The 12,234-nt window shown below is 39.0% G+C and overlaps 2 protein-coding genes across 24 annotated transcripts in view; one reads left to right on the top strand and one right to left on the bottom strand.

Moving 5' to 3' along the window:
* PLBD1 (phospholipase B domain containing 1) overlaps positions 1-6,090 on the top strand; it is a 67,697-nt gene extending 61,607 nt beyond the window's left edge. Inside the window, exons 9-11 of the mRNA XM_045364784.3 lie at positions 2,424-2,609; positions 3,280-3,386; positions 5,798-6,090. Coding sequence (XP_045220719.2) covers positions 2,424-2,609; positions 3,280-3,386; positions 5,798-5,980 — 476 coding nt within the window. The 3' untranslated portion in view covers positions 5,981-6,090. The remainder of the gene's footprint in view (positions 1-2,423; positions 2,610-3,279; positions 3,387-5,797) is intronic.
* A 707-nt stretch (positions 6,091-6,797) lies between these two features.
* Positions 6,798-12,234, bottom strand: part of ATF7IP (activating transcription factor 7 interacting protein) — a 134,950-nt gene continuing 129,513 nt past the window's right edge. For 13 of the 23 annotated variants that reach the window (XR_012420049.1, XR_012420047.1, XR_012420044.1 and 10 more), the window contains one exon: positions 11,207-12,078. Coding sequence is in view for 17 of the 23 variants with exons in the window: in XM_065523779.2 (XP_065379851.1) it covers positions 11,659-12,078 (420 nt within the window). In the remaining 6 variants the exon portion in view is untranslated. Of the gene's footprint in view, positions 12,079-12,234 lie in introns of all 23 variants that reach the window. The other 10 variants (XR_012420046.1, XM_005570211.5, XM_065523786.2 and 7 more) reach the window with 1 other exon arrangement.

The raw sequence follows: 12,234 nt of genomic DNA, 5'->3' as shown, positions 1-12,234 counted from the left end.
TACTACCAAGCAGTGGACCTACCTTCTTTGCTTGTTAGGAAAATCCATCCAAGAAGTGAAATCATTAGGTGGTTACTGGTTAGCGCAGAGCAGTTCAAAACAGATAACCCAGCTGGTCCCTCCAGCTCCTAAGAGCCTGAAAATAATAGCAGGCCTCAAGAGAGAGATGCTTGCTAAAGTAGTCTTTTCTTCTTTGGACAGTTACTAACAGAATGGTAGACTTGGTTCTCTGCAGTCCCATTGCTAGACCCCTTGAAACTCCCTAAGACTAAAAAGAGTTGATGATGATCTGTCTGTATTTTTTTTTTTTTTTTTTTTTTGCCAGAGGAGAGAAGAACAGAGAATTAAATTCAGAGTACCTACTGCATTGTAGACACTCTTCTGGGCCTTTTACTTAAGTTCTCTTGTTTGATGTTTGTAACATACTACCACATAAGTGTTATTGTTGCCATTTTACTGTGAGTAAAGAAAAGCTCAGAAAGAAACGTGTTTTGCCCAAACAAATAAATGATATCATATAGCCATTAAAAAGGCGGGGGGGTCGGGGTGGGGGGTGGGCACACCTCCTAGCATATTTAAGCAACTGTGGTATGGTGATAGAAGCCCTGGATGTTTTAGTTAGAAGGCCTGTATTCAGTCAAGTTTTGTGAGGCAAGGAAGACATCTGACCTCTCTGAAACTCTGTTTCTTCTGTTCAAAAAAGGGATGATAATACTTACACATCATCAGGTTGTTGTGAGATTAAACAAGTCGCCCTATTTTATTTTTTTATTTTGAGACAGGGTCTCACTTTGTCATCCAGGCTAGAGGGCAGCTGCGTGATCTCGGCTCCCTGCAACCTTCGCCTCTCGGGTTCAAGCGGTTCTCGGGCCTCAGCCTCCCGAGTCGCTGGGACCACAGTTGTGCACCCCAATGCCTGGCTATTTTTTTCATATTTTATTAAAGAGGCAGGGTCTTGCCATATTGTCCAGCCTGGTCTTGAACTTAAGAACTCAAGCAATCCACCTGCTTCAGCCTCCCAAAGTGCTGGGATTACAGGCGTCAGTCACTGCACCAGGCCAAGTTGCTCTGTTTTAAATCATGAAGCTTCATGAAATGTGAAGTATAAAGCAGACATTTTCATTATTCATTTGAGCTGTTTTCACAAAGAGAAATATAATAATAATCTAATGTTTACCAAGTATTAGATACTATAATTAAGCACTCCATCTGAATGCATTTCATGCTTATGCTTATGAAGATGCTTAATGCTGAATACTTAATGAAGATGAAGAAACTGAGGCACAGAGGAGGATAAGCAATTTGTTCAAGGTCACATACTTAATAATGGCAGAACCAGGCTTCAAATCCAGGCAATCGAATTCCTGAGTCTATATAACCTAGATATGTTTTAGCAACAAATCTGTTTTTCTTCTATAATTTCAATGTCATCCATATCTCAGTTCTTCTGATGCTGGCTCTCAGAATTAGCAAGGCTGAATGTCTTATCATTTACTTTTTGTCTCAGTAACCTCACCCCTAAAGAGGAGGTCCTGTACAACAATACAAAGGAGAAAGGCAGACAAGGGCCAGGAGAGAATGTGGAGGTGGGAGAGAACCCTGAATGGTGGAGACATTCCTTGACTGTTCTGTAGGCAATAACCCAGACCAGTGCAATCTAGGATGTTTCTGAAATTCTTTTACCAGAGAGAGCTGTGTCACGTATTTGGTGCTCAGTGACTAGTAGGCTATGTGGCCTTCACACACTATGAAGCTTTGAATGAAGCTGAGCCTTTATAAATGTTTAGAGTCAAAGGAATTAAAACCTAATGTAACCTACAAGATCATCCCCAATCCCCTCACATTACGGACTTCTCCTCTCCCTCCCCACTGATGTCTTTCAAAAAAACAGAAACAAAACAAAACAAATGAAGTTGCCTAAGACCTACTTCTTAAGCCCTGAGCCTAGAATTCAGGCTTTCTATTCCCAGTGCTATGTTCTTCCACTACATCGTGATTACCATTTGACATCTTCCTTTATAGGGCCATATTGTGAACAGCCATTTCTTGGCATTTCAGTAACTAAATCCACTTAGATGAGCTCCCCAGATCGCCTTGCATTATACTTTATTTTGCTCTGTAAAGAATATGGTTATTTTTTGGCTTAGAGATTAATAATTTTGGGTGAAAACCAGAGAATTCTGATGCTCTTCTTCCCCTAATGAAATAATCTAGAGGTGTGCTGATTTAGGAAATTTAAAAGGCTGTTTGGCTGCCAGGGTTCGCATGCAAAAAGCTTTATTTTCTATACCTTATTTTGTAATGAAACACCTGTGCCCATTTTCAAAATAAATGAACATGGATAACATTTCTTTTGCTCTCTCTCCTTTTTCTGTCTCCTTCCCTGTCAATCCCTCCCTTACTTCCCTTCCACTCCAAATCAGGATATTGGCCCTCCTACAATATTCCTTTCCATGAAAAGATCTACAACTGGAGTGGCTATCCACTGTTAGTTCAGAAGCTGGGCTTGGACTACTCTTATGATTTAGCGCCACGAGCCAAAATCTTCCGGCGTGACCAAGGGAAAGTGACTGATGTGGCATCCATGAAATATATCATGCGATACAACAGTACGTAGCATATTTCTCAAGAATCATTCTTCAAAACTCCTTTCTTCCCTATGGATAAAGAATCCATGTAAGTTTATCATCTCTGTACTAGAAGGAATTACAAGAAGTTATTTAAGTATTTAACTAATATTATACATTTTATACTCAATAATAGAGCTTTGGCCTCCTTTATAAAATGAAAGAGAAGAGTCTATACATTTTGTAATTGAAAAAAGTCATCTGTAAGACACAGAAGAAATAACTCATACAGGGTTATTTAAAATTTTTCTCCAAACACAAGTTTCTTTCCAAGGATAACAGCAGCTAATAAAACAAAAATTGTTCATAAATACCTCATTTTTTTTTATGAACAGCATCAAAGTCAAATTTGTATTTCTTTTTTTATGAACAGCATCAAAGTCAAACAACTGATGCATTTATCTGGTTCTCTCTCCCATCCATTTTTCACTGTGTAAGGTTCTTAAGAGCAGGCTGGGCCTGGGGCCAAGGACTTACTCCTTCCTCACAAGCCAAGGCAGATGTCTATCCTGGAAGCGGGCTGGGCTGAGGAGGCCTGTGGGGGTACACTCTCTGATTATCTAGGCTTTAACAGGCCCCAAAACCTTACTGTGGAGAAGTGTCTCCGAATAGCCAATACTCACTCTCTTCCCCATCTCTCTCTGTTTCCTAGATTATAAGAAGGATCCTTACAGTAAGGGTGACCCCTGTAATACCATCTGCTGCCGTGAGGACCTGAACTCACCTAACCCAAGTCCCGGAGGTTGTTATGACACGAAGGTAACATGCTATTGGCTTTTGAATGTAATTCCCACCAGTACACAGGCCTCTCCAAAGGCAAAGTTGCACAGGCAGGAAGCACAGTAATGGCTCTAACCATAAACTCAACCCAGGAATCAGCTCTTTCAGAGATTCTGGTGGTAGGTCCTATTATCTAACTTCAAGTCGCTGCTCTGCCATTTAGTAGTAAATCACATAATTCCATCATGTCTCTGTTTCTTCATCTGTAAAACGGATATAACAGTACTTACCTCATACGGTGTTCTGAAGAATAAGCCTTTCATCTCTGTAAAATGTTTAGAACAGTGTTGAGTTATTTGTAAATGTGTACAGCCATAATGACGATATTGTTGTCTTAAGTTTTACCAGACTGGCCCAAAGTCCAAAGAACATATTATTCAAGCAGTGTGATTCCATGTTAAACATGAATCGAATTTAGCCGAAGGAGCAAGTTTGGACAAGATGCCTAAAGCACAGGTTTTTCACAACGTTAGAATTGATAAATGCTGTAATGTGTCTCAAAATATAAGTAATAAGTAGGTTTGCAGTGGTGTGCTAAAGCCAGCTCATAGACAGGCAGGAACCAATTGTTAGTTGACATCATGTTGATAGTTTGAAACCAGTCAAGTGAAAGTATTTACATTATGGAAATCAGGAACTTTTTTCCTCAGAAAGATGGTTGTTAAAAATTTACCTGCTCACCACTGGATTTGGGATGTCTGAGGGTATGAGGCATTTGGTTGGCAGATTATGCTACTACATCCTTTTGCAGTCTTGGCTTGGGTGTGTCTTTTCATTTCACCACCTGTCCTAAATTCTGGAAGAAACCCGTCAGGGTAAACTCTGTATTCGGTTTTGGCTCCAAAAATTATAGGAATGCTGACCCCAGTTATACATTATTCTCTATCAGCCTAATACCTAAACAGGAAATGCTTTAAAGTATCTTGAGTTCCAGCTCAACCTTCTTTTTAGCTATGTGATGAAGGCAAAGCTTTTAACCGTAATGATTCTCAATGTTAACATTTAAAAAAAAAAAAAAGGTAGATGTAGAGAAGCTGGCACAGATGAAACCCTTATGAATGTTTTTGTGTTCCTTTTTTAAAATGGTATTTGCAAACATTCAGTCAAATGTGTGAAGTTTGTATCTATCACAGAATACACCAAGAAAATCACCTGTGCTGCCTTGCCTGGGAGAACTCAAGCCAAGCTTCCCTCTACCAAATCTCACTTCTGGAGACAGAGGCCTACAATTGTTTTTATCAAAAAGTTTCTGTTGAAGGATATTCTTTAAAAATATAATTTCTCTCTTTATGGGGAAAATCAGAAGAGATTCTCTTTCCCCTCTAAGATTAGGATCCACTGCTAGTCAGTGGTTAGGTGTTTTTGAGAACCATGGCCCTCAATTTTTGACAGTGAGCTCCATCTACTTTAAGACTCGTTAGGCCGGGCGCGGTGGCTCAAGCCTGTAATCCCAGCACTTTGGGAGGCCGAGACGGGCGGATCACAAGGTCAGGAGATCGAGACCAGCCTGGCTAAATACGGTGAAACCCCATCTCTACTAAAAAATACAAAAAACTAGCCGGGTGAGGTGGCGGGCGCCTGTAGTCCCAGCTACTCGGGAGGCTGAGGCAGGAGAATGGCATAGACCCGGGAGGCGGAGCTTGCAGTGAGCTGAGATGCGGCCACTGCACTCCAGCCTGGGCGACAGAGCAAGACAACGTCTCAAAAAAAAAAAAAAAAAAAAAAAGACTCGTTACCACCCTGATTAATAACAACTTTTTCTGAGGACTTCATCTATTCTAGGCATTGCTTTGAGCATTGCTTGCATTAATCCTCATGCCAACTCTATGAAGTAGGGTTATCAGCCCTTTTTACAAAGGAGAACACTGACTCATAGAGGGGTTAAGTGATCTTTAAATGAGCTTTGGAGCTAGAATTCTGAATGAGTAATCTGACTTCATAGCTTGCTTTTGGCTACATTGTTCATTTCACACACTTCTAGTTGATTGACATTTGATGCCAAATGTATACAGAAGACTACATCATACAAAGACAGTGTGAAAAATGGCAAGAAAATTTTGTTTTAAAGAAGGCAGCCTGGCGCAGTGGCTCATGCCTGTAATCCCAGCACTTTGGGAGGCTGAGGCAGGTGGATCACCTGAGATCAGGAGTTCGAGACCAGCTTGACCAACAAGGCAAAACCCCATCTCTGCTGAACCTGGGAGGCAGAGGTTGCAGTGAGCCGACATTGTGCCACTGCACTCCTGCCTGGGCAACAAGAGCGAAACTCCGTCTCAAAAAAAAAAAAAGCTCATATTATGACTTTGGTAGTTGGGGGAGTGGGAAAGGTCATGGGTTTAATTTTTTGCCAAATGATTTTTCTAAAATGTCCTCCTCCTCTCTCTTTCCAGGTGGCAGATATCTACCTAGCATCTCAGTACACATCCTATGCCATAAGTGGCCCCACAGTACAAGGTGGCCTCCCTGTTTTTCACTGGAACCGTTTCAACAAAACTCTACATCAGGGCATGCCAGAGGTCTACAACTTTGATTTTATTACCATGAAACCAATTTTGAAACGTGACATGAAATGAAGGAGGGAGATGACAGACTAGAAGGCTGTAAATAAGAAACCAAAGGCACTATTTTAGCTATGTTTTTCCCATCAGAATTATGCAATAAAATATATTAAATTCATTTGTCACTTTCGTTTTCCACTGACTTTGTTGTTTTTACAGCAAGCACTTGCTATAAGGTAGAGCACTGTAGAAGAAATGTTATATATATAAATAACACTAAGCTTCAGTATACATGCTAATACACAAGAGGGTATGGCAGAAACTGCTCCTTCATTCAGCAGAATTCATATTCTCCTTTCATGCCTGCTCACACAGACCACATCTCCCAGTGTCCCTCAGATAGTTGTGCCACATGACAATTCTAGCCACTGGAACCTGAGACAAATGCCCGGCCCATAAGAATCTGTACTCCTCCTATGCTCTTTCCTGTTTCCCTGGATGAATATGCCTAATGACAAAACCCTAGGGGACGCTGGAGCTTCGTTTTCAAAGGAACCTCTAGTAGTAGTTAGTGATTGTAGTGATTTTTCAGGTCATTAACAGGCATCAGTTGAGTCCTTTTGTGGTGTAGGTTAGGCATACAATATAGTAAACCTTACTGTTGCCTCCTATAAGCCAAAAGCACCTATACAAGCTGGCAGCAACCCTGCATAGCAACTTTCTTTCAAAGTTGGAGAGTTACATGTGATCTGAGTGCCATGGAATTGCGAAGTAGGTTAAATAAGCCACACCACATAGTATGTAATGGGTGACTTTAAACAAGGCGGAAGATTCTTAAAAAAGAAAGAAAAAAGCCACAAGGGTGAATAACCAGAATTAAACAGAGTACTCAGAATGTTAAAAACCCAGTAGTTTTATTTCAAAGTATAAATTTCAGGCTTGCTGGACAAAACCCCACTACAGTTAACACTTATACAGACACCACTCTACTATACATTTAAAAAAGAAAAACACACGCGCGCGCGCACACACACACACACACACACACACACACACAAACCTTCAAAACCCTAATAAAAATAGGGCCACTTGCTACAGCCCAGTTTGTATTAGACATTAGGAAGGTCTTACTTATATTGTCTTATTATTTACACTTTCAACTGCAATAAAGAAAAATTAGGATGCAAGTTACTTACAAAGGATTTTTATATTTAATTTTGAAATGGCTGATAAAATACTAAAGCCAGAATCCCCAAAAGGTGTTTGATTGCCCAGTTACCTTATTTACAAAAACAAAACAAAGAAACAGACAAAAACAAAAACCTCAAAAAAATGATAAAGACAGCATTTAAATATGGGTACTTAGCTGACTCTACAAATAAAAAACAAAGAAAAGTTTATTTTAACATGGTAAATTATTTGAAAATGAGAAAACAAAACATGTGTTTGCATTATCCTATTCCTCCCCATTGGCTGGCTCAAGGGGATGAATGAGTTTCAGGAATTAGACAAGTCTGCCACTCCAACAAACGCTTCATGAGAATTGCTGATTTGTGTGTCCCAAAAGTTAAAAAAAAAAAAAAAAAAATAGGGCATTTGCCCAGTAAAAATAATAAGGAAGGTAGAATCACACATTGGTTTTAGACAGTTATTTGATATTGCAAATACTAGGACTTGATTTTTCTGGAAATTAGGATAAAACAGGCCAACCACAGGTCAGTGATAAAACAACAAAATCATAGGATGTTGAGGATACTGAATTGGCCCAAGAAGCAAAGTCAGGGAGAACATTTGGAAGGAAGGTCTTTGCAGTACCTTACTGTGCTAAGATCACAGTGTAAAAAAGTGAGAGATGAGGATACCACAGGCATTACTTTGTTAACCTTGTACAGTACTGGAAAGTTCATGAAACAAGATAAATGAATACCATGCAGTATTAACCCTGACCTTGTTGCATAAATGGTAATTTGGAGAATATTTAAAGCAAAAGAACAAACAACAAAGTTAACACTTACCCAATGCAGTAAGAGAACTGTAAGACGCAGCCTACTTAAGGAGGTCTGCAGATAGATGCACCTAAGATTTAAGCTGTTTTAGGTCACTTTTTCAAAGTATTTATTATCTGGCAATGGGGATGGGAGTGGGGAACATCTCTCTGTGAGGCAAATGATATCTCCACAAATACCGACTTTTCAAGGAAGAAAGCTCTCCACTTCTCTCATAAATGTATATACTATCTTAAACAGTATGCAGTATTCTGCATATTTTTAAAAAATGAATCCAGAGAAATAGAAGGATATAGTTACCTCATAAAATTAACTGTTAACAACAGATGTCTTTGTATGTGATTTATAAATTTCTTGACAAGAACAAGAGGCTTACTCACATTTAAGACAGTGAAAATTACTCTCACAGAATGCAAAGTATAGAATAATAAACATCACCGTTATCTTTAAATGCCATACAAACATCCTACATTGCAGGTTGCAGTATCAGGTTTCCAGAATTTCCAATAAGGCAATACCTACACAAATATTGCCAGGCTAAAAATGTAGTAAAACTTGCATTCCCAAAATGGGAGAATCTAGCTTATTTGTAATACTTTGTGAAAAGATACTATGAAACTAAAAAGTTAACCGCGGAGTGGAAACTGCTACTAGAAAGTCTGTTATCAGTAGCTACTTACTACTTAAGTCCTCCATTCTCTCTCCCAGAAGCAGCAAACCAAACAAAAAGCATCTATCAATATTAAAACCTGCCTCAATAAAAACCTAGTGTTCTAACCTAGCACCTCTAGTAAATCTAATATAGCTGCTGCCCCTACATGCCATGGTAGGCTAATTTGAGTATACTATCTTATAATAAATATACTTCTCCCCTAAATAATTGCGATCTCTCCCTGTACCTTCCTTCCAACTGGAATAAAACATTTTAAGTAATTATTTTACTTTGGTAAATCTATTTTTAGAACTGCTATTTGAGAATTTGTTTTCCTTTGACAGAAACCATAATATAGGCTAGGATAATGATTTTTTTTTTTAAATTCTACTGGGCTTTCTTCATTTGATTAAATAATGCTATGAAAGCTTTTTTAAAAAAATTAGTAAATATAAATAAAAATGTTCATCAAGAGAACCTTTTGTAGGTTATGTAAGAAAATTGTAACCACGTGACCATAAAAACACCCAATAAAGAACAATTTGAACAAGGGCCTTCAATTTTGTAGACAGGAATAATCTTGAACACATAATCAACACTGCAACCACTGCAGGTCAAAACATACACATGCAGATATAGACAGGTGTTCATATACATCTAGAAGATCACCGACTCCTTCCTTTTAAAATTTTCGTTGCCATAACAATGGCAACTTCTTTACCATCATCATTAGTCCTAGAATGAGTAATATCTACATAGTTGGTTGGCAAATTTGATTTATAGCATACTCCTTTGTGGTCTCATTTTCTGAGAGTGAAAGGAGATTTGGAGCATTAATTTTTTGGCAATCTATAGGCTTTCTTCATCATGAATCAAATCTTACACCTCAGATGATAGTATACTGACCAGTCAAAAGTCTCTAAAGAGTTTTCTTTACAACTAGAAAACTTCCTGTTATAAGCCATCAAAGTTGCAAACAAACAACATTAATAAAAGAGAGAGCTCCCTCCTGCAATTCTAGGAAAAATGAATGACTATTTTGAGAAGGTAGAAAAATGGAATTCAAATATTGCAAAGGAAGAGGACTTGTAAGTTATTTCACAAACTTCATAAATTCCTTTCAAAATATTCTCAAGTACATTCTCACTCCTAAAACTTAACCCAGCCCTCCAGTCCTAAACTATCTACACTCAAAACACCTACCTGAAACCAGTACAGCTGCCCCTCATATTAAAAATCCATGACCTAAGCTGAATTTTAATAACTTTGAAGAGGAACAGAGAGATACACAGGAGGTTATATCTAATTGTTACATAAAATGACCTCAAAGAATATACTTTAAATTCTTTTTTTTTGAGACAGAGTTTCGCTCTTGTCTCCCAGGCTGAAGTGCAACGGTGCAATCTCAGCTCATTGCAACCTCCGCCTCCCGGGTTCAAGCGATTCTCCTTGCCTCCTGAGCAGCTGGGGTTACAGGCATGCACCAACATGCCCGGCTAATTTTGGGATATACTTTAAATTCTATCCAAAGCTAACAATGGGTACATCAGACTCAACTTGGCACCATCAAAACAAAGTTAAAAGGTTAAAACAGGAAGGACGCTGTGAGAATAAAGAGGAAATGAAACTTTCTCCTTGATATTTTAGCTCATTCTATATTGTGAATCTTTCTATTTGCTTCATTTGAAAGAATACTAAGGAATTAGTATTGGGTGATAGCTTTGGGTGATAAACTGAACTAGAATCATTTTCATAATCTCTAACACAGTGTGCAACACGGATACTAAAACATGTGAAAAATTTTCTTCCACAATATGGTTTTCGCTTGGTCCACTTTACACAAAGTTAAATAGTGACCAAAAATAAAAGCATCTACAGTTTTAGAAGAAAATAGCACGTCAAATTTTTGGAGTTAAATGTGATGCCATCACCATGCCCGGCTAAGATGAGACTGTGCATGCGCATGTGTGCGTGTGTGTACAAATACCTCCATGTACACACACACACCTTGGTTTAAAAATCACTTGAGTAGGCTGGGCACGGTGGCTCACAACAGTAATCCCAGCACTTTGGGAGGCCGAGGCAGGTGGATCACCTAAGGTCAGGAGTTTGAGACCAGCCTGGCCAACATGGTGAAACCCCATCTCTACTATAAATACAAAAATTAGCCGGGCATGGTGACGGGCACCTGTAATCCCAGCTACTCTCGGGCTGAGACAGGAGAATTGCTTGAACCGAGGAGGCGGAGGTTGCAGTGAGCTGAGACTGTGCCACTGCACTCCAGCCTGGGCAACAAGAGCGAAACTCCATCTAAAAAAAAAAAAAAAAAAAAAAAAATTACTTGAGGAGGTGTGCAAGAAATCAAGGGTAAAAAGGCTGCAAGGGAAGAGTAAGCAACCATGGACATATGGCCATGTTTATTTATTTATTTTTGGCCATGTTTATTTTTGTAGTTAATCTTTAAGGCACAAAATAAATGTAAAAGCCAGATCAGGAAAGGGAGGGGGCCATTGCAGATCTTTTTTAACCTAATTAACAACTTAGGAGACCAGACAAAAGAAACAACAAATAGATCCTTTCCTGTGTTCAAATCAACCTATTTTAAACTATTTAGCCATTTTGTTTTTAATTCATTTCTTTGGGTTTTGTTTTGATTCTGTTTAAACCATTTAACTAAAATGATCCTACAGATCCTTTAAAAGCAGAGTCATGCCAGTTACACATCTCAGATCCTTTGATCTACTACTTCGTACTTTAAGAGGTAAATTTGAGAATAAAAATGGGAGACTCCAATGCAGTAACACATACATAGGGAAAAACACACATAAACACCCACACATATTCCCCAGCCTCAAAACTAAAGCAAGGTACACATTTACATTTCCAAACCCCAAAGCCTAAACTGTCCAGGAAAAGATTCTAGCTTTGTGGGCTGAGTTTATTTTGCTTCTGTTTATAAACAAATGTAGTGTATACACACATCTGTCCAAGAAATCTTGCACAAGGTGGATTTTACATGGGGTATCATGCACAAGATTAAAAACAAGACCAAAAGGTGGAAATTTTAAAAGAGGAAAATATAAAGGCTCCAAGGTTTAACTGCTCTGGGTGGAAGAGATCACATCTGTTGACTGAGGATCACAGAAAGGCCCAAAACGTCCATAAATATCCTTGGCTCGTACTGCAAAGTAGTATTTGCTACCAGATACAAACTGGGTGAGAGTACATGCCATGGGCAAGGGAAGTGCCTTGACTTCCCCTATCTTTTTCCATTGTGAGGGCACGGTGGCACTAGGTTCCTCATGGTAAGCATAGAGATGGTAGCTATCAACAGTGGCACAGCTTCGATCCACCTCCAGGACACTCCATGACAGTACTATGCCATTTTGACTCTGAACTCGTGCTAACTTCAAGTGTGGCTTCTGAGGCAGAGATGTGCTGGCAGCTTCTGGGGGCACACGCTGTGGTTGTGGAGCTTCTGGTAAGGGTGCTGGGTGCACAGGGCGTGGCGGCTCCTAAAAAAACAAGTCACACTGATTTATAATGATCGCAAAAAGAACATTTTAGAATGTTAGGATTAAAACACCTTAGAGAACATACATAGAGATACCATTTTACATCAAGAATTCTAGGAAATACCAAACACCATATCAAATTTGGCAAGTTCTATT

Source organism: Macaca fascicularis, chromosome 11 (genome assembly GCF_037993035.2).
Source record: "Macaca fascicularis isolate 582-1 chromosome 11, T2T-MFA8v1.1".
NCBI classification, from domain to species: Eukaryota; Metazoa; Chordata; class Mammalia; order Primates; family Cercopithecidae; genus Macaca; species Macaca fascicularis.
This window is presented reverse-complemented; position numbering and strand designations above follow the sequence as displayed.